The following is a 22631-nucleotide window of genomic DNA, read 5'->3' on the forward strand; positions in this document are numbered from 1 at the left end:
GGGAGACGGGTTGTCAGTGGACGGAGGGTGGCAAGGGCCGGCCGGGGCCCGCAGGGGAGCTGCTCCGTGTGGCCGCGCTCTTCGGGCGGAATAGTTTGTCCCAGCCCTGGGTCCTGGCTAAGGCCTGTCAGCTCCCCTCATCCCGTTTACGTTACTCCGCGGGGGTTGTGGGCTTGTAGCGAGCCTCTTTCTCTGCAGCCGGGGCACTTTCTGCCCCCCTCGTCTTGCTTGTGTTGGTTCCTCCAATATTGTAGCCGCCCAGGCGTCTGGGGTGTCAGATCTCCCAGGAGAGGACAGAGGGGCTATTCATGCAAGGATTTGCGAAGGAGAGGACCTCTCCTAAACTGGGCTGATACTTGACTGCGTTTCCTAGCGCTGTAGTGTTTGCCTTTCACGTGCGTCTGACAGATAAGATTTTCGGCTGAAACATAAGGGACCCTGGAAGCTAATGGGAGTGGTATTGACACACATTGTACCTGCATACCTAAAGGTGACGTGTGAAGTTTGCCCAAAGCGGCAACCGTCTGATTAAAAATGCACCCTATTTGACGTTATTGCCACCTGTGATTGGTCGCTTTCATTGGCAGTCACAGTTCCTCTTTTTATAAAAAGGAAGATGTTAGGGTGGATTTGTGTGTGTGCTCGCTTCAGTTTTACGGAGGCAAAATTGTAACAAAGTGAGTGGAATTGACCTGCTTGAATCTGTATGAATGTCAGAGGGTTCTTAAAGATGCTATACTCTGATTTTATGTGTGACAGATGTAAAGCTGTGGAGCTGTCTTGTGACTGCTTTGAGAAATGTCGTAGGAAAAATGGCCTTTGATCCACAGCCTGCCTAAAAACCCTAAACTACTTTAAGAAAAATCCAGATTGAATACGTTGGTGAAATAAAACAATCTGTATATCAAGCTGACATGCTTTAAATGAATTGAGTGCCCAAAAAAGTTGACTGCACAGATCTGATTTTAAAAACTGAGCATAAGGTATTGATCTGAACATATTTACTAGATGTGTTATGCCAAGGCAGATTTACCATACCCCCATGCAAAGGCTTGATAAGTATAAACATCTAAAACCTCCTTCCTTAATTGGTAGTGAGTGACATGATCTGACTAGTCTTAAATAAACTTCAAGCCCGAACTACTGAATCAAGTTTAAAATGGTTTTGCATGCTGGGAGATCTTCCAACCTCAACACGCCCTTCTTGTAAGTAACTGACTTTGAAAAGCTGTGACCAACTGTGAGTGAGGCTGCTCCTCAGAGTAACATTCATTCAAATGTTAGCTAGTATTGCAGAGTGCCTAAAATGTTGCCTGGTTTATGCTGTGGAGGGCATTCTACTGTTGTGTAAAAATCTGACTAATATTAGTGTATTAGTATTGAAGTTTAATAACTTTCCTCAAAAAAGCTTTCTGAAAAGGAAGTTTTTTATCACCTGCTATGAAGTATTTATGATCTTGTTTTTTCCTTTTAATATAACCTTTCCTGAGCTTAACTACTTTCTGATAATCTTCGTCTACAAATTACTGTTCTCTGTTATGTGCAGGGAACTGGTGAGGCTTTGTAAGTGTTGATTATGTAAAGCAGTGTTATTCAAGCCTTAATTGGCCAAAGGATGCTGCTAATTCAACTTTTGCTGATCACTTTACAATAAGAAATTTTGTCCTGGTCTCACTGAATTTAAGCTCAAATAAATCTTGCTGTAAGATTCACTGGCATGCTTTCAAATCAGACAGATCTGAAATAATGTTTCTTTTGATTAATCTTACAAGCAAAAAATAATAATCTTCAGAATCTCAACCACATCGTTAATACAGAACGCACTGAGGACATAGTGCAGTGGATACATTTTTAGGATCACAATGAACATACTATTTGTGACTTTCAGTTTATAGCCAATTGTATAAATCACCTTTGCACACAACACTTTATATTCGGTACTGCAGAATGTTAGTAACAGTCCAGGTTATTTCATACTTTGAAGTACTTATCAAGATTCATAGAGCAAAGTATGGTTTCCTACCATGGAGAATGACCAAAGAGAAATAAGTGATGCAGTTGCTCAGGGGAAAACCTGCATATGTGAAGTTTGAATTTAACTGTTCCTTCAATGTTATGGATAAATTTGCTCCCTTTGCTGCATTCTGCTAGTAAAGCAGCGTAGTGGGAACAAATTCTTGTAATCTCATATGGGCTTGAGTATCTTCTCTAATGCTGCTAAATATGTACTTTTAAAACCTTATTTTTTAAAGCCAAGATTGTCCATCAACATTTAAAGTGGGAAGGCCTTTCCTGATTTTTAGAAGGTGCTTTCGCAACACAAAGCATGTTCCTCTAACTGTGACTTAGAAATTCTCAGATTTCTAGATGAAATGCAATAGGTATGTCCTACTCTGAAACTTGGGCTGCCATCAGAACACTTGGAGAATGTATTTGTAACAAATACCCTGTTGATGAACATGAAAATTAAGTCTCAAGTTCTAGTGACTGGCTTGCTTAGTCATCGTGTGTAATAGCACAGTTTGAATTACGGCAGTTGCATGGAAAACTTGAGATACAAAAAGCCAATAGGAGCTGGAGTTCAGCAACAGAGGCGTGCATTCTTGGGAAGTGACATCCTATCTGTGACAGCTGAAACTCCATTTCACTGAACTAACAAAACAGAAAGGAATGTACTGCATTTGAATAGAACTGTAGGAATACTGTTGTGGAAGGCATACTCAACTTCAAAGGAGAAAAACAGTTAATTTATGTAGCCTTTAAGATTTTATTCATGTGGGTATTACCTGTACTTTGTAGCTCTGTCTTTTGGAGGTTGAAATAAGGAAACTTGACTTGTGGACGCAACTAGCATGGAACTTGCGTTGAGAACGCTCCTGTCATTTCATGTGTCCTTTTTTTTTTTTTTCCTAAATCCTCCTCTTCTATTTAAGTCAGAGAAGCTGATTTTCGCTTTCACAAAAAACTGTTGAGATTGACATTCTGTTTGTCCTGTGTTGCCCTACAATGGAACATTGTTTCAGATGACAGCCTTAGACAGTTAAAGATGTGAAATGTGTATTTAATTGCTGTGCAACAGCACACATAATGACTGGCACAGTTCTCGCAATAATTTATGTGCCACCAAACAAGTGCAGTTTATGTGCTTCCCTTTAAAGGCCATTAGTTCAATCACACAATTTCTTGTCTCAAAGTGCCTTAAAGCCTAGATCAAAGGAGAAATTAAGTATCCTTTAGATGTGATCAAATGGAGTGATAATGATTCATGAATGCAGTATTTTAAAAAAAAAGAAACACCACCCCACAACCTATTTCAAACTTGGATGTTATAAGCAATCACTTTGTACTTGTGTGGAACATTTACTAAAACAGCTATTTTGTATGGAATATGATCATAGTAGTCAGATTTCCAATGGATAGGGAATGAAAGAGAATATTGTTAGGTAGCTTAATTGGTACCTCTTTATATGTTCTTCTGTATACAGACATATTGTGATAAATAGTCTGTTTATTAAGACAACTAGTTATAACATCAGTCTATTCTTAAAATTTAAGCTTGAGGAAGAGAAATTCACCTTTTGATTTAGAAGGTGTAATAGCAACAGGTTTTTTTCATATTAACAGCCACAGATTTGATGATTTTTTTTTTTTATGACCACTTGGCAACCACTTCAATGTTATTTTGTTAGGTTAGAGCCAATCAGGTGACTTGACCATATGCTTTAGCAATGTGTCAAAAAAACCTACTAGCAAGACTTGACAGTTCAGGACTCTCATGTGGTGATTAATTTAAAAAAAAGTAATTACTTTCAAACATTTCTGACTACTTCATGTTCTACAGAAGTGTCTCCACTTTCTTTTTTTTTAAATTTTGCCATTGCTTGTGTCTTCCCTCGAAAGCCAAGCTAATGAGAGACACCGGTTGATTTAATGTCTGGAACTTTGGAACCTGCTGGCTAGCTTGACCTCTTCTTAAAAGAATAGCTGTCTCTAACCTAACTGCTGCTACAATTTTCATGGACATTTGTGGCTAGGTGAAAAGACCCAGACTCTTGCCTTGGTGAAGAAAATGCTGCAGCCTGTTGTCTGTCTGGTAGGCCAAAGAACTTCAGATAGCCTACAAACATGTAGTAACTGGCCAGATAGCAAGAAGGTAGCTTGGAATGTGCTACAGTGTGAGCTAACTTTTATTTAACAGGTACTTGCTGAAACTGGGAGAAGCTGTGGGTATTGCAATGATGAAATCAAAAGTATGGAGATCAGGAGTTATCACAGTGAGAAAAAGGAGGTTGACAGAAAAACCATGTAGTTGGCAGTGTAGAAAACATGTTTTCATTCTCCTTTCAGGAGGGGATAGCCAGTCAGAAAACCAGAGTTTGAATATTTCTATCGTGTTGCATTGCAGCAGATGAGCTAGCAATAAGTGAGAGCTACGTTTGTCTTAATATAGTCTTCACTATAAATTTCTTGTATTGTGGATCTTAGTATATGCTATATAAAATTCAAACATTTTTAATTCGAGCTATTGCTAGTTAACACACTTATTACAATGTATATTAACACATGATTTATTGACTACTCAGAAACTCCTTGAAAGAACCCGAGCCAGGCGAGAGAACCTGCAGAAGAAGATGGCTGAGCGGCCCAAGATGGGAGTGAGACCCACAATGCAGACCAAGAGGGTCAGAGAGCCTTTGTTAGAAACTGGTAACCAGGCACCCCTTCCTGGTGAAGAAGGTATGTTGCAACAAGTTTTAATAAAGGTTGTCTTTTGATACCAGTTCCATCTCCTTTTTTTCTAAGGGCAAGTGAAAACCCTTGGTGTTTATCTTAAACTGAACAGTGATGGATGCAGTTACCTGACCACTAGGGCTGAATATGGCTAGTGTTTATCTTGACCCAAGAGCAGATGTTCTAAGTAATTAATAAGATAATTAAAAATAATTGTATAATGCCAAAGATAATGCCTTGTGCTTGGTAGAATTTGGGAAGGGCAGTTTTTTGGGAGGTGTATCAGGGTATTAATAAATCATACCTTTATATTGGTATACCTGAAAATATTTTGGATTATTTGAATACTAATTTTCTTGAATACTCTGACCGGTACAGTGAAACCTGGTACAAAGCCATCACCATCAAAGAGACTCTGCCCTAACAATATGGAGACCCAAGCTTCCAGTTCAGAGAACGTACAGCCAGTTCCAAGTTCCACAACCCATCGTTCTCCTGAGATGACTTCAGAGTTGCACATAACTGCTTCTAACAGGGCTTCGTTGGTTCAGCCTCTTGAGAAAGGAAAAACAAACACCGAGTCAGAAACTCCTGCAGCCCTTTCAGTCAAAACACGTATGCAGAAGTTGGCAGAACAGCGACGCTGCTGGGATAGTGAGGGTATGTTTCACTTGCTAAGCAGTACTGGTGGTGTTCAGTGTTTGCACTGATGATTGTTTTCTAGCAGAAGATATTTGTGTGTGTGCATGCTAATGTTTTCATAAAGAACTCTTAGCACTGGGGAAGGCCTAAAATAATGAAACAGTTGACTACAGCTTATATTTTATACATTTCGTCCCCTCCCAGTGTGATGCCCTGTCCATCACAGTGGTGACATAAAACTAGTAAACTGCTTGGTTAAAAATGTGTTGGCTTTGCAATGAGCTTTAACTTGATTAGTCTCAATGCCTTCAGAGCTAGTAGCTTGATTCTGTTGATGGTAAGAACATCTGATTGTTGATAAATTCAATATATAGCAAATGCAAAAGATGCAAATATATGTCAATATATTTTATGAGCAAAATAAATGTGTTTTTCTTTTTTCCAGATCCCTCTGAATGTGTTCCTCTGTCTCCCCTCCAGTCAAAAGATCTGTCTGTTTCTCCACCTAAGCAGACATCTAGTGCCCTGGCAAGTGACACCCCTATTGGGAGAAGAGGCCGTTTAGCTAACCTTGCTGCTACAATTGGTTCCTGGGAAGATGACCTAAGTCATCCATCTGCAAAGCAAAACAATGCACAAGAACAGCCTGGCACTACTTGTTTATCCAAATTGTCCACTACAAGTGGAGCATCTGCTAGAATCAATAGTAGCAGTGTAAAGCAGGAAGCTGCATCCTGTTCTCAAAGGCTTGTTGAGGCTTCTATTAATAAACCAGCAAACTCAAAGATAGCGGTGAGTGTCTGATTTAGTTGCTGATTAAAAATTGATTTGAGTACTGGGGGGACAAATGCTAACTCATAACTGTTTAATTTGAATTTAAAGATTTGGTGTGAGCAATCTTAGTTTATTTATAACTTTTGGGTTATTGCAATCCCATGTGCACTCTTTAATAGCAGACATGAAACGGCTTAGAATACCTTTTACTTGTAAAAGCTGATGTCAAAGTAATTGATTGATGCTCTTTTGACCATCAGAAGGGGGCTTCTTACAGAGATACTAGGTTTCACTCTGTAACTTCATATAGTTGATTAACTTGGATTGTAAACATTATTGCTGTGTAAAAATTCAATCAGAATGCTGAAATTAGTAGTACCAGCTACCTAGTGTTCAATTTATGCCATTTCTGAAATGACAATATCTGCCACATGCAGTCTTGTTTAGGGGAGTGTGGGAAAATACGTAAAGTAGCTGGCAAAAGCACCTGGAATCAAACACTGAAACAATTTGAAATACTGGGTAATAAAAAGTCTACAAGAAGCTTATAACACTCGTTTGCAGCTTTTTCTATTGTTGTTGGAATAGGTGTGTTATAGTATGCTATGCAGAATGCTTTCATTCTTTTTCCTCTTGAGAGAATAAGAATGTACAGTTTCTTCTTAACGCTATTCCTTTTTCCCTTGTTAAGGATCCAGACAGTTTTTTAACACAATCCTCAAGAGTCACTGTTCCCTGTTCTAAAGAATCTCAAGTACGACAACTACTAACAGAGAATCCCTGCAGCCCTCAGAAAACTGAAAAGCTTACAGAAACAGCAAAATCAACTTTGCCTCAACCAGTTCAGTCCAAAGAAGAGCCAGTCAAAGGAACACATGTGCAACTTGAACCTAAGGGTAAACCCACAACACCAGGTAAGCTGTTTTTCAGCCCCAATGAACATTCATTCAAAGTAGGTTTATGTGTCCTGTGTATTACAGGACTTAACTATATAACTAATACAACTATGTATTAGTTAAGAATTTATGGTAAGATAGCAGATAATGCCTATTTTCTGCTGTAACTTGAGTAAAATTCTGAAGAGTTCTCTGATAATTATAAATTGTACAGCTTCCATATTTTGCAAGGGCATTTTCCTGGACGTGGTTTTAGTAACTCTTGAGAGCAAAATCAGTCTAACTTTTCTCTGTGTAAAAATGTATCCTGCTACCATCAGTTATTTGAGACTATTCAAACCTTCTTTCAAATTGTTACATACTATGTGTATCCAACTGATATAAGGTAAAGAGTCTGCATATGTTCGAAGAAATCAATGCCACATAGATGCTCTAACTTTGCATGGTGTCTGTCTTTTCAGTGGTAGCGTTGATGTTGAAACACGTGCTCATCCCCAGTTTTAAAATCAACTGCTTGTTGGGTCAGAAACTTGAACTAACAGCTTGAGCTCTTTGAAGTGATGGCCAGCAAAGCAAGCATGTGTGTCTAAATATGCCGACAATAAGAGAAGCTCAATAAAGTGGTGTGGATGCCAAACAGAGTATCCACCTTATGTACTAGAATGCTCATTTGCACAAAGGATGCACGTGAAGCTGGTTGTAGAGGAAATGTTGAAAAAGCAAACCAGTTTAAATAACTGGTGGATCACATGTGGACTTCAGTAAGAGAAGCACATCTATTTGCTCTGATTTGCTGCTTTATTAACTTCAGTGGTCTGTTACTGTGGTGATTTGCACTTCAGGTTTAGTCTGTATAAAGTATAACAGAGTAAGAGCTGTAAAGGAGACATCTGAATTGCTTCACTGAAAACCTTCAGCAGAATGCAAAATTGCAGTGATTTCTTTCTGTGTTTTTAAGAGTTTCTTTCAAGGCAAAACAATTGTTCTTGTAGGGGGATCAGGAATTAAGCCCTTCCTGGAACGCTTTGGGGAGCGCTGTCAAGAGCGTAGTGCACGGAGTCCTGCTACGAATACTCCAGGGTGCAGAACACCCATCGTTACCCCAAATACAAGGACAATCCAGGAAAGGCTTCTCAAGCAAAATGAAAATTCCTCTACTGCCAGTTTAGCACTTCAGCTTAAGCAGGTATGACTTGCTAAATCCATAGCTTGCTTATAAGCTTGAGGAAGGTTTGGCACTTACCTGAAGAAGTTGAGATGTTTTGACATCTTAAAGCCGTCAGCTTTTCCTCTGTCCTCCTCTATTTGCTTAGGAACGTGAACGAGAACTTGCATGCCTTCGTGGCCGGTTCGATAGAGGCAATCTGTGGAGTGCGGAGAAAAGTGAAAGTTCAAAGAGAAAACTTCCAGAAGCTAAAATGGTAATGTGTTGCCTTCATGTATCAAAAGATGATAGTCTGTGAATTACTTTAACATGTTCTAAATCCAGGGATAGATATGAAAGTATAAATAAAAGATAAAAACCTATGCTTTGTGAATGCCCAGGCTGTGTGAAACCACTTGTCCAGTGGTTTGTATGATTATTAACAAATTATTAGGTTTTTTTCCTCCTGCAGACTCAATTAAGGAGACAAGTGATACTGCTTTAAGCCAATAGATTTTTTTTTTTTGGATGATGTTCTGTGGGTTTTTTTGTATTTTATATCTTTAAAAACAAAAGAAAGCTCCTCACACACTCAATTTAGTATTTAGTACTTCAGCTGAGTTTCTTACATAAATAGATAGGATCTTTCTTGATATTGGATAGGCAATCTCTTTTTCCTGGCAGGTGTTAAAATGTGGGTTTTTTCTGGTAGTTTTTTAGTCACTTTGAACATTACCCCCTGAATGTTTTTATTCCATGTTTTTATTTTTGCCAGGAAAGCCAATCTCAGGCTAGTCCAAAACATCCTCCTAGTTCAGATGCCACCACTTTTGGATCAGCAGAAGACACAACAGCAGGTGACAGGCCAGCAAAGTCTCCCAGCGTGGAGTCTTCGGGTAAGAACTGTCAGTGTTTGCCTGTGGCTAATACTGGACTGAAACACTGTCCTTGAAGTTCATGAGCAGATAGACTAATAGCACTGATGTATAGAACTGGGCCTCTTATTTGGTTACTGATTTGTCTAAATCTCCTCATGATAATAATACTCTGCACTCCTATGCCACTTGAAAGATTGGCAAGGCAAGACTGCCTTTTGTGTTTATTTGTTTCCTACTTTCGTGTACATTAAATGTAGTGAGAGTGAATGAGAATCATCAGTTATAGATTTAATCTACACTGTGCCTGGGTATCCAAACTTCCACAATAATCTAATGGAAGGGAACTCTTTCCTTGTCAGTATCCCCTTGTAATATTAATTCTTATAGCAGGGAATGTGAAAAGAATTCTGAGATGCTCGTGACATCCTTTCTGAAGCTTACTGAGTGGAAGAGCCTCCAGTTCTCTGTGGAAAGAGTGAATTTAGTTGACACTTATAGACATTACGGCTATATCAACAGGCTATATCAAATGTGATTCTAGAAAAACAGGATGATACCCTGCTCTTGGTTTGGGTGTGATGGTTTTTGTGTGGTGTTTTTGTTTGTTTTCTAAAATTTTTCTTTTCTGCTCTTGGATGGGCGCACTCTCCTATGGTTTCAACATTATCTCTTGTGCTATCAGTTTTCTGATTATAAGATACAAGTCTAGCTGTACAGGTTGTGGAGGGTATGTATTCTAATGCTTTTTTTTTGACAGCAAGCCAACTGGAATACTTAATCTAGCAGGCTTTTTCTAAGTTGTCAGCTATATTATCAAACTTCTGAAATTCAGTATCTTAAAAAAAAATAAAATTTAAAGGCTAGACAATCTTCATTGACTTCTTTTTTTTATAAACTACTTAGATGCTCCTAAATGTGAAGAGAGTGATAAACCCAGTCCTCTGAAGATCACTGAGCCAAAGAGTCCTGTAAAAGCAATGTCTGTCTCAAAACTTGAACAACTTGCTGAGAAACCAAAAGGTTTGTATTGAGTAGATGTATATTAACGCACTTAGATATCTGTGGCAACTTGTCTGGCTGAGTGTTAATATCCTTCAAGTCTGAACAATGAATTCACCATACATCTCCTGACACTCATGTGTGTTTGTAATGAGGTTTATATAAAACAAATTGTGAAAATCCTTTTATAATAACCCTTCTTTCTTAACATTCAAGTCTTCAAGGAATATTAAAAGTTTACTGGGAAAGGACAGAAATGACTGCTCTACTATGGGACTTGCAGTTAAGTTTCAAACCTGTTTGAACTAAAATGTTGAACTGTGTCTAACAACTGCATCTTTTTGTCCCCTCTCTGTATCAATTATGCAGTATATGTGATAATATATTAAAATAAGAATGGAAGTATACTTTAGAGTTCTGTATGCCTGACTATAATAAGTGCTATTGAATCAAGCTTACTTGAAAAGCAAAAATAGCTGGCTTATCTGTTAACATCATTCTGTTCATTTAATGAGAATGAAGAGTTTAGTCTTCATGCTACTAATATTTTTAAAACATCCCCCTTCAGATGAAGTATATGAAATCGAAATGAGTGTGGATGACGAGTTGAATAGCTCAAAAGTGATAAATGAAATTTTTGAAGTTCTTCAAGAGGATGGTCCAGACATAGAAAAACTGAAGAAAGAAATGAGCATGAGCCTGGAAGGTGAAAGTGATGAGGATGAGCAGGAAGAGTCACTGAATATTTCATCAATGTCTCTGTTAACTCCTCTAGTAGAATCTGTTGGTCCAGAGGTGAGAATTCTTAGGAGGTGGGGAAGGGCCTGTTGATCACTTAGAGGTGTACACTTTGCTTGTGAACGGTGATATTTTGCTGTATTGTGATACCTGGGCAAATAGAGAAGTTACAAATGACATTTGGCTAATGAAAACATAATGAGGTGAAGTTATTTTCCTCTGAAAAGAGCATAGCATATAGGATGATCTGCTAAACAAGTGGTTTAACTTCCACTAAATCAAGTTTGTGTACGTACATCTATTGTGCTGGACTTCTACTGATATATATGCATTCAATGAAGTGGTTACTGATGAAAATCTGAAGAGAAGTAGTTATGTAAATGTACCAGTTTGGAAACTAAGGGTGAAATCTCCTTGAATTTGGTGATTTCTTGCTGTCTTTAAAATAAACAAACAAACAAATTAGCTTGTTCCGTGTCCTAGGAAATATTTGTAAAATGTCTTTTAAGTAGTACTAAGCAGCCTCCAAATTTACTGTTCATATGCAAAAAAGTAAAGATGAGAGAAAACAGATAATGATTAATGTGGACAGATATCTATAGTATAACCTTTTCTTCTCCCCAGGCATTTGTTTCTCCCTGTAAGTCAACTGGTGAAGGTAGCAGTATCAGTGATGTAAGTCTCAAGTCTGAAAAGTTCCAAAGGACTAAAGTCCCCAGGGCAGAATCTGGAGACAGTATTGGCTCTATGTCAGAAGATCGCAACCTTCTCTATAGGTAATAAACACAAAACTGACACCTGATTCCCTAAGTGTGCAAGTTAAGATACTGGCTTTTTTAACTCCTCTCATGAAGCATACCGCTTAAACTACAAACGAAGCTTTTTTCCAAGATCTCAGCCTTTATCAAAAATTGCCTCTGTTTAGTCTTATGTTGATTAAATTTAGAATGAGCTGATAGAATGCTTTTTTTTAAAGCCATTTAGGCAAGTTGGAAAACATCAATACCTGATACGTATGTATGTATATAAAAAAAAGCTTGGCAAACCTGTGAAATGTTTAATGGGGTTTCCTCTCTTAAAAGTGTTGATGCATATAGATCTCAAAGATTTAAAGAAACTGATCGTCCTTCAATAAAGCAAATCATCGTTCGCAAAGAAGATGTGGCTTCCAAACTGGAAATGAAGAAGAATGGCCCATCTGATCAAGTCAATATCAAAAAGAAAATGCAGGTATCTAATATCTTCTTAAAATCCTTCTTCTAATTTACTATTTTCTCCTATAATTTCCCCTGTGAATGTCCAGGACACTAACATATGGCTAAGAACTGCAAGATTAGGTTGTTTAGTAGGGAATGATACTGCATATTTTGAACACCTAATGCATCTCTTAGAAGAATCATGCTACAGAGTAAGTCTGGAGATAACAAGCCATTGTTTTGAGAAGGGGACAGGGAATCTATACCTTGTTACTGCCTTTGAATTAGTCAGGATTCATAACTACATACTTTGAGCAGGCAATATTCTGATCTTTACTGGTGCCTTGTTCACGTACATTGCTGAACTTCTAGTTAACTGCTGCTTCCCCTGGTGAAGAGAAGACTAGACTGGATATGGAGCATACAAACACTAAAGTCATTCACTCCCCACCATATTTAAATTATCTCTGAGGTCAAAAGAAGTTGTGCTGCAATATTCTTTTGCAGAAGTAACCGTAAACTGCAAGATTTTTGTAGCTAACTCTCTAAACTGACTATCAGAAAAAAGTGATTTTTCTGAAGCATAGCCACAAAAATGCTAATCTCAAGACATTTCCTTGCTTGAATGTAACACTAAATCTCTCTATTCTTGCTAATTATTGTTGCTACTGGTTTATTCTAGGAACTGAATAATGAGATCAACATGCAGCAGACAGTGATTCATCAAGCCAGTCAAGCTTTGAACTGCTGTTTTGATGAGGAACATGGAAAAGGGTCACAAGAAGAAGCAGAAGCAGAGAGACTTCTTCTCCTTGCAAGTAGGTTTTTAGACTCAAGTTCAATTCTTTGTCATAAACACTTGGCAGGAATAGATGAACTCTGGTAATGCATTTATTATGCTACCTTGTAGCTGCTTACTTATAGTACTTCACCTGGAAAACAGGAGAGGATAATATCTATTCTGTCTCAGCTTCTTCTATAGGCAAGAGGATGGTTTTGGTATCTTTCTTGTTCCTAATATTCTTGCTATTCTGGAAGATGATTAACATTTCTGCTGCATTTTACATACTTATGGCCACAACAAAAAAAATGTTCGGTACTACTTTTTCCTCTGTTACAACTATAATTAATTTCTCTGTGCAGCTGAGAAGAGAACTGCCTTATTGGAAGAACTGAATAAACTGAAGAGTGAGGGACCTCATAGTAAAAGAAATAAAGCTGCTTCTACACCCACTGAATTTGCTCCATCCAGGGGATCTGTTTCCATTTCAGAAATGCGTCTACCTCTAAAAGCAGACTTTGTATGTGGTACAGTTCAAAAGCCAGGTAAAACTAGCAGCTGAAAGCTTTACCCCTTCCCTTGCCTTTCTCCCATCCTCCCTACATATATTTCTCCTCGTTTTTCTGTCTTCTGCATGGGTGTTTCTCAGAACTCTGGGGGCAATGAAAATTTAGCAATTACATTTAACTGATCTGCTCTTTAGCTAAGTTTTCAATATTTTCCATGGTTGTTTTACTTGCATCCTTTTCTGGCTTGTGAGGTTCAATAAATTTATCAAGACTTTCCCAGCCAGCCTTAAAGGTCTTATTGGGGAGATATTAAAGATCTTAAAGACCTGTTGGGAGGAAGTAGAATTTTGTATTTCACGTTGCCTTCTCTTGCTTCCTTGGAATTTTTTTTATGGATGCAAGCCTAGTATTAAATATTACATAAATTCTGACCTCTGCGGTGGTGTGAAATACCTCATTAAGCCTCTTTTTTTTTTTTTTTGTCCTTCTGTTAACATCCCAAAATACTTAATTTACAAAGACTAGTCTTCCATTATCTTGTCATATTTAATTCATTAAAGCATTAAAATGTGGATTTTTCTTCTTTTTTGTTCCAGAAAAATACCTGGCAATATGTCTCTGTAGATCTAGAGACTTATCCTGGAACATAGCAAGGTTCTGCCATGTAGTTGCTTAAAGAATCTGCAAGCCCACAATAACCAGTGCTATCTTATATAATGCCGCAGAATATGATTGTAGCTGGTCAGGTTCCTGCTTCTTTCCTCACTAAAACTTGAGGACAAAAGTCATTGGACAAAGTCTTGTTTAATATTGGTTGCAAAACTTTTACTAATGAATTCATATGTAACCTTTCTTATTTTCTTGTTTAACTGTCCTATGGAATGTAAAGTGTGGTTTTATAACTTCAACTAAAACCACAGCCAAGAATATAAATGTAAATACCTGACCTAATTTACCATCCCCACCCCACTCCTAAAATGTTACAGTTCTTGTTGCACGAGACTATCTCTATTATAGGAAAGCCTCTCTAATGGTTACAAAAATATGTTTAGCTTCTATCAGTAATTCTCAAAACCAAACAACTATGATCTATTTGGTGTCAAAACTTTATTCTGAAAGTGCAGTATTTGCTATACATTGCGCACCAGAAGCTCTATTTCATCTCTGAAGAGAACATCAAATATAAAGAGTACAAACCAAAGCTTATTGGAGTCTTCAGTGGTTGTTCTGAAAGCTGTGACTTGTCCTATCAACAGAGCACTCAAACATTTTGTTCTGGATTTTTTAAATGTGATATGATATTACGCAATGTTCTTACTTTACTGTTCAGCAATTTGCTGCACAAGCTCCAAGTTATCTCCTGACACTCTTGGGATGTACACTTATGGTCAGCTTTCTTTTTTTCCCCTTATGTGAAAGGTTAAGGAAATGAGTTGCCTGGATAACCAGCTCCTTCATAGGACTGAAAAAGGCATGAGAATGGGCAGTAACAAAAGCTCATGTATGGTTAAGCTGGCAGGCCTAGAGAATAGCAACCAAGTATAAGAAACTAAGATTAACTGATGAATGTGACTGAAAGTTCTTCCTCTTCCCCCTCGCACACTGGGTAGTGTCGCTCTGGCCTGAGATGCCCCAGGCAGTAATGCAGTTGTGAATCCTGTGGAGGCAGCCTTACTAGTGGACACAGTAAGGGAAAAAAATCGTTTTAAGAGTAAGTTTATAAGCAAATCTTGACTGTAACCAAGTGTTTAAGTGGGGTGAAACAGAGATGTGTTTAATGGCAATGCAGTTTTTAGATGCTTGGACACCTCTGGCTAATAAAACCATCTCATATGTATTTACAGAAGCAGCAAACTACTACTATGTAATAATACTGAGATCTGGAGCAGAAAACATGGTTGCAACCCCATTAGCAAGTACTGCCAGCTCCCTGAATGGAGATGCTCTTACTTTTACTACGACATTTACTATGTAAGTTTAAAGAAACTGTTTAGAACCAGTTTCAGCTCTGATGGTGGATCGTGCATAAAAATGTTCAAAACTTTTGTATAAGAATGTCATATGCTGCAAACAAATATGGTGAGATCTTGTGGTATGGGTAGTTCCTGCTTCAAGAAATAGCTGGAATGCACTTCTCTCAAAAGAGCAATCTAGACTTATTCTACCATCCATCAGTTAATTTATCTTTTGCTTTTTCTACTTCTGTTCTCTCCTGGAACACCTGCAATGACAGATGGATTGCTCTGCCTGAGATGATGTGTTTTTCTCTTTTGCAGCAACTAACATTTTATATATCTACTTGGTTTTGGTATCTGGAAAAAATAGTACTCTTGAAACTAGAACTTCAGCTCTCATATGTTAGCTAAAAAGGTGTTGTGAGTTCAAATGGCTGTTAGCAAAAGTCTTCCAAAATAAATAGACAAGCTCCCTTTTTAAAGTTCAGTCCAACTGGAATTTTCATTTAAATGTGTTTACCCAAAAAACCTAATCTCTGTTTCTAGAAATGTGTGCCAGCAGTGGACTGAAGGGTACAATTTGAGAAGGCACTCTGTCTGCCCCTTGTCCTGCCTCCCCTTTTGTTCTTTGAGTTCTAAAAAGTATCTTGAAATAGAAATACACTCAAGGCTTAAAACCAGCAATGCTGCTTGCACTGAAGAGTACTACTGAAGTACACTGAAGAGTAGAAGTGAAAGGATCTCTAATAGCCCTATTGGCCTGCAGGAACAAACTATGACTTACTAATTAGAGATTAGCTATTAGTCAGCACTATGGCTACGCTTGTCTTGTGTAGAACCTAGCTGCAACCTGGACAGTTTTAAGGAATGGAAAGAGGGAAACAGTAAAGACTAACTGTAAAAACAAAAAAGCCCGACCTTTTGCTTGTCTGTGTTTAACTTTTTTTTTCCCCTCCTCCCTTTAGGCACGATGTGTCAAATGACTTTGAAATAAATCTAGAAGTTTACAGTTTGGTATGTATCAGTTCCTGTCAAGAGAATGTGTAAGGGAGAATGATGTGTTGTACTTTCTTAACACCTTCTTGCCTTACAGGTGCAGAGAAAAGAAGTTACAAGCACTGATAAAAGGAAAAAGGCAAATAAATCTAAGGTAAATGAAACATGAATATCAGTATGTTGTATTTCAACAGAAGACTGCAATGTTCAGGGAGAACTGACTAATAGTCTTAGAATATCTGTTGGTTGCTTTTACTCTTCTTGCTCTTTCTTGGAACATCTGCAATGACAGATGGGTTATGGAGTCGTGCAGCTATTAGTAGATTGGACCTGCAGCACTTGGTTGAGTCTGAAATATATTGGAGGGAAAGGAGAAGTCGTCTCACTAGTTTGACAAATGCTGTCCCTTGCAAACTTTTATGTATTGGGTGTGGTGCTTCTGATAGTGATTTACTGTCCTTATTCTCCACTTAAGCTACACCAGTCAATATGCCCTACCCTACAGTCTGATTTGTCTTAAAGCTTCTATTGATCAACTGTGACACTTTTCTTTCTTCCCAGTGTTAAGTAAAAACACTAGATGCTTATTTTTAAACGAAACGTTGTTTTAACCATTCCTTGAACATAAATATTTCAGCTTGGATAGGGTGCATGTTTCAAGTGTTTGTGCTTTATTAAGCACAAGTCAGTGGCTTTCTGGAGGTGGTCTTTTGTGGTGGCTTTTTTGCTTTTTTTCCTTCTTGTCATTCTAATAGCTGGGCTCACAGTGTATTAATGATTTTTGGGTCTGATTTCTTACTTTTCAAGATATCTGTCACTTAATAAAAACAAGAAACTTGAGTGTCTTTCAGAAACAGTTGGAATGAGTACTTAAATCCTGTCTCTGCAAAAAAAATAGGAACTTTTTTTAATTTTACTTTCATTTGGCACACTGAAAGCATGCTTCTACCTATACCCCAATAAAACCAGTTTGCAGTCCAGGGTTTCCTTCTCTCCTGTGCTGTAGTTTAGTGGGATCTTTACTTAAAACTGAATGTGTTTGTGTCACTGTAGGTAAGTTGCTGACATGGGGTTACAGGTTTGCTGATGGCATCCTGTATCTCCTTTTTGACAAGCTTCTTGCCCTCGTCTTTCAGCTTAGAGAATAGATGAGTATATAGTTCCAGTTCATGTTTAATATACAGTCTCACTTAAACTTTGAGATTTTCACCTGATAATATAGATAAGGTACAGCAGTATCACACTGAATCCCTGTACTTGTATTGTTAACTCTTATCTTTAATAAGCAAATGTAACTTTGAAGCTGTGTTACATGAAGGAAAAAGGTCTACTAAGACTTTTTCAAATGCATGCTGTCCATCCCAAGCTAATGCATACTTAAACTTCTCTGCAGTAAATATTTCTTTGATGTGTACCTTTCCTTCCACTGAAATGTTACATCTAGTCAAAAACCAAGACTTACTCATTACAACAACTAGTATCTATTCAAAATTTCTTTAGATAAGCCTTCAGTAGTTTCACTGTCTTAATTTTCAGGCTAATGTGATGGACAAATTCAGTAGCAGATGCATTTATCTTCTTATATTCTTTTGTAGGTTATTACTCCAAAGAGATTATTAACATCTATTACCTCTGTAAGTATGAATGTAATATTGTAACAAGATCTGGTTATGAGCACTTCCAAAGGCCATATTCTCACACTGACTAAGGCTGTGCTCACAGCAGGCTCTTTGTGTCCCTTACTTGAAACTCTATACTTTCTGCCAAACTCTTTAGCCATAGGCTCAAGAAATAGGTAACAGCTCTAAATATGTAATGCTGGAAATATGCAGTGACTACACATTTATTTGGACTTTCTTTTCAAGTTGTGTGTGTGTGTTTTTAAAGTATTTCAGATCTAGTTTCCTTCTAAGGTACTTTAGTGTTCTGTAGAAATTATGAGAAACTGCTTTTCCACTAAACTTTTATTTCTTTCTCTCTTTCTAGAAAAGCACCCTTCTTACTCCAGGTAAGTAAAATCTGAACATCTTAAGTCAAGGTGAATAATCTACACTTGCTGTCTAAAGCAGTATATCAATAAATAAAACTTTTAACAGATGATAATTTGGGAGTAATAAACAGAATTATGTCAGCTTGCTAGGCCAGAAGCTGGCCCTGTGTTTATATCTGAGTTACCATTAGTTTAATGGAAGATCTCTTCACAACATCAAAATTAGTATCTGGTATCGGATGCCTGTGGTTTACATTCTTATCCTGAAAAGGTAAACTCAAAAGAATGTTAAGATTTTAAACTAGAGTCTGATGTCAATAAAGTAATACAGGGAAAACTTGAAAATATGAACAGATTCTGAGTATTGCTTGTGTGTAGTGTTAACATCTTCATATATTTCTGACTCTCGAGGGAGAAGAACAGCATCTCTGTAGTTTTTCTAACTACATAAAAACATGTTATACCCTTGTCTGACTACAGTATGAGATACTTGAACTAGCTTTGGTACAAACTGCAGCAATAAGGAGCTCATGAACTGACTCTGAAATGTCTACCATGCTGCTGCAACTAGTCAGGTTGCTGTGCCTGAGCTATAGTGCTTATTTCTATTGCTATAAGTGCAAAGAGCAATATAGGCTTACAGATTCTGGAAGACTGCAGTGTGTCACTTGAGAAGAGGCTAAGAAATTTGAAAGTCAAGTACCTACTGCAGGATGTGTGCTTTGTAGTGTGCCCTAGGGTGCTCTCTGCCCTGCCACCCATATCCCCACCCCCCCCACACTTAAAAAGCTTTGTCTTCTCCTTTGCGGATATTTCAAAACTTCTTTCTGAAAGAAAAGAACTACTGAGGAGGAATGGTGTGCATCAAGGTCCTGTCTGAATGTGCTGCTGGGCTGCACTGCAGAGAGTGCTTCTCCTGGAGTACTGAGTAGGACATGTGCATGGTAGTACAGATAAAGCCTTTTTAAGGCCTGCAGCATCCTGACTGTGTGTTGTGTTACAACTTGACTTTAACTTCTTTCTCAACAGCCATGGCCAGTCCAGGTGGCCCTAATGCTGTACGCACTACGAATTTCATCCTTGTTGGATCCCACAAGTTATCGCTATCTTCTGTAGGAAATGCCAAATTTGCACTGGACAAGGTAATGGAAATTATTGCTTGCTAATCCAAATAGCATACTACTAGAAAAATGAATATGAGCCTGGGGTCACTGTTTTCAGGCAAAATTACCATCCTAGAAATAAAACAAAGGTTTATGTACGTTATTCATATATATATTTTAAAAAATTCTGTATAGTGTTTGTTACTCATTTAATTTCATATGACTGAAATTTAATTTTGAGATACAACAAAAGAAGACATGTTTTTATGCTAGATGTTCTTTCTTTTCTGTAGCTCAATGTAAGGTGAAGTTATACAAAGAAAAGAAGACATTTGGCTACTGATTTTCTTTCATTGACAAAAAAATTGATTTATGCAGTTGGCATCTCTGTACATGATCTTCATATCATTCATTGCTCTTACAGTTATCTCGAAATAAGACATTAAGTGTGTTTTAATGATAATGAAGTATTTGCAATTTTCTGCATTTAATTGACTTAAAAATTGCTGTTTGAATATATTTGGGAGTGTGAGTTTCCTTTCATATCCCAATTAAATTTGTAGAAGCAAAATATCTTATTTTTTTGAATATATTTTCTTAATATTTTTTGAAGGAGAGCTATAATTGAGTTTTGTACCATTAGTTTCTTGTCTGAACAGAATATTTATTGGCTATTATCTTTAGAAGTTAAAACATACATTCTTACATTCATTGTAATCTCTAAACTTGTAATATACCTAAAACCTATTTTAATAGGTGCTCATGCCAGCCAGTTAGCAGTACTAAGCTAACTTAAATTAATTCAAAAGGTACTACAGCTTTATCCAAGCAGCAGCATAAGAATGACTTTTCTTGGCTAATTAAGTCTTACTGTGATGATAGTACTATTGCAATTATAGCTTCTGATGAGAGAATTCTGATGAGAATTGGTTGTGTTTCTGCATAAGATTAAAACCAAAATATCGCAATAATCCCCACTTGCTTTTTAGAAGTTTTACTTTTTGCAGCTAGAAGCAGAACTTGAATTGCGCTGCTGTTACCGACTGTGTGAACTTCAGAAGTACCAGCTTTGATTCTTTAGTATAAATGTTTCTCTTAACCTAAGCTACATGTAGAAACCTTACTTTGTGTATAGCTTGGTTATTGAAAACCCCTTGCTGGGGTTATGGGAATCAGCTTTTACATTACATTCAGTGATTTGGGTTTGAACCTCTTTAGGACAGGACACTGGCCTGGACTAGTAAATTGTAGTGCAAGAACAAGGTTCAAATAGAATTACAGGGAAACCATCACTTGGTTAATTTTTTCCAGGTGCAAAATTCAACAGTTATGAATAAGAATTCCCCTTTTTGTCAGATAATTTAACAAACAAAAGTTATCACCTCTATAAAGCTTCATTTCTGACTTGGCCTGTGGCTGTACCAAGCAGGTGCTTTTTAACTTGCTCCATGCATTTCTAATACAGAACAAACTGCTGCCACTGTGGGTTTTTTGTTTCATTCCCCCATTTTATATGCACTGTTAAAATGGAGGGTAGAAGGGACCAAAATGTACTCATGTGTAACTTTGTCCTTTTTTCACAAACCTTAACTTTACACTAATTGCATTGAGCATGTTTCTTTTTTCCCTAGATAAATTTTGAAGGGGAGGAAAAAGAACTGTTGGGCTATATGTTTCAAGACAAGGTTGCTATGATCCTTTAGTTTATAACTTAATAGGAAACTGCTTCCTAGTGCATGTTGCTCATGTCTGTCTGGCCTTTTTGCAGTATTTACTTATTTTTTAATTCTTCTTTTAACAAAATGTTTACAAAGATTTACTAGCTAAACAAAAGATGTTAGGAACCTTCAAGATTTGCAGAATTCTATTCACTGTCTTTTACAATAAGCATGCTGCTACAACTCAAAAGTTATTTAGGCTGCCTAGGGATTTTCCTTAACTAGCATGTCTCTTGTCTTCCTAGATCACTAGAGGAGGGGTTTTCTTCCTTCAGAACAAATTGATGTGTCTCTTAAAGATTGCTGGTCAGGAAATTGAGCCAACAGAACATAGAATCAGCTACTCTGCTGATAGAGGACCAGGGGAAAAATGACTGGCAGCCTAAATGTTGGTTTAACTTCTTGCCACTGAAGAAAATTAAAATCACTCAGGAACTAAATATCTTGTTTCTTATTCTATCGAGACCTTTGCTTTTTAAGCAAAAAGTGATCATAAAGAACTAAAGTTTGGAAAGTACTAAACATTACAAAAAAACTAGGTATTTATTTGTACACAAATTTACAATTAAAATATTTTGCTTGGTCTATGCATTTTTGGCTTTAGGAATTATGTGAAGTGATGCACTTAAAAGAAATAATTGGTCTTTAATCTCAAATAGTCTCTAGTTAATAGTTAACTCAAATCCCTCAGAAGAGTGTTCTATGTAGCTTTATGTATGTTTTCTCTCAAGCAGGTGATAATTTTAGTGCCTATCATCTCTATTTGTAATCAAAAGTTGCCTAAGAAACCAATTGTTTTGCAAATTCTTGAGTTATCTTGAGTATCTTTACAGATAATCCTCTATGGCAGTAAGCCAGCTTCTTATGGTAGATAGCTGAATGGCCACACCAGAATGCAAGCTAGCCTAGTCGTGGACTTCAGTTTTCCCTTCATCTAGCTGGATATCCAACAAATTACTTTTTTTCCACCACCTCCACCCCACTTGCCTTTGAAAGGGACATATTGTTGACTAGAACGTAATATGTTCTCATTATGTCTGCAGGAGGATGTTTTGAGACCAGCTTTAGTAATTAGAATGGTGTTGTAGGCTCTGTGTAACTGATACGATCCATTTGTTATACAACCATTTTGCTTTACTGTTACACAGCTCTTTGCTGTGTAAGAAATGAACTCAACAGTCAGAATCCAATAGAACTATTAAGCAGGTATTCTTTTATTGACAGTGCTGGGGTCGCCCCGGGGATTCTCCACCATCAGGGCTCCCAAGAATTAACAAGGGACAACAGTTTACATACACACAAATCATACATATTCATTGGATTTCCTAGAAAGGGGTGTCTTATGATAATGAGTTCCCAGAATTCATTTGCATAATCCGAGCATGCGTAGTGAAAATGGGGTGAGGGTCTTCGGTGGTCGGGGGAGGAAGTAAGTAGTCTTCTTCAGTGTTCACCCGTTGACCCTTTTTCCAGAGCATGCGCTGTGAAGTAAAGTCCAGGTGTCTCCCTCCTAAGTCAGCAAAATCAGTTTCCCTATAATAGGGTCTCTGTGTCTCTTTGTTAGAGACACCCTTACCTCAT

At 37.5% G+C, this 22631-nt stretch overlaps 1 protein-coding gene across 2 annotated transcripts in view; it reads left to right on the forward strand.

Annotated features, from left to right (window-relative positions):
- Nucleotides 1–22631, forward strand: part of ANLN (anillin, actin binding protein) — a 30437-nt gene that overhangs the window by 167 nt on the left and 7639 nt on the right. Inside the window, exons 2-21 of one of the 2 annotated variants that reach the window (XM_074841517.1) lie at nucleotides 4584–4737; nucleotides 5110–5391; nucleotides 5819–6165; nucleotides 6839–7061; nucleotides 8036–8229; nucleotides 8357–8464; nucleotides 8963–9083; nucleotides 9969–10085; nucleotides 10633–10859; nucleotides 11427–11578; nucleotides 11885–12032; nucleotides 12681–12816; nucleotides 13142–13324; nucleotides 15133–15259; nucleotides 16209–16257; nucleotides 16337–16393; nucleotides 17835–17873; nucleotides 18226–18247; nucleotides 19259–19371; nucleotides 20964–21017. In XM_074841517.1, coding sequence (XP_074697618.1) covers nucleotides 4584–4737; nucleotides 5110–5391; nucleotides 5819–6165; nucleotides 6839–7061; nucleotides 8036–8229; nucleotides 8357–8464; nucleotides 8963–9083; nucleotides 9969–10085; nucleotides 10633–10859; nucleotides 11427–11578; nucleotides 11885–12032; nucleotides 12681–12816; nucleotides 13142–13324; nucleotides 15133–15259; nucleotides 16209–16257; nucleotides 16337–16393; nucleotides 17835–17873; nucleotides 18226–18247; nucleotides 19259–19371; nucleotides 20964–21017 — 2853 coding nt within the window. The remainder of the gene's footprint in view (nucleotides 1–4583; nucleotides 4738–5109; nucleotides 5392–5818; nucleotides 6166–6838; nucleotides 7062–8035; nucleotides 8230–8356; nucleotides 8465–8962; nucleotides 9084–9968; nucleotides 10086–10632; nucleotides 10860–11426; nucleotides 11579–11884; nucleotides 12033–12680; nucleotides 12817–13141; nucleotides 13325–15132; nucleotides 15260–16208; nucleotides 16258–16336; nucleotides 16394–17834; nucleotides 17874–18225; nucleotides 18248–19258; nucleotides 19372–20963; nucleotides 21018–22631) is intronic. The other variant, XM_074841523.1, reaches the window with a different exon arrangement.

Source organism: Strix aluco, chromosome 1 (genome assembly GCF_031877795.1).
Source record: "Strix aluco isolate bStrAlu1 chromosome 1, bStrAlu1.hap1, whole genome shotgun sequence".
NCBI classification, from domain to species: domain Eukaryota; kingdom Metazoa; phylum Chordata; class Aves; order Strigiformes; family Strigidae; genus Strix; species Strix aluco.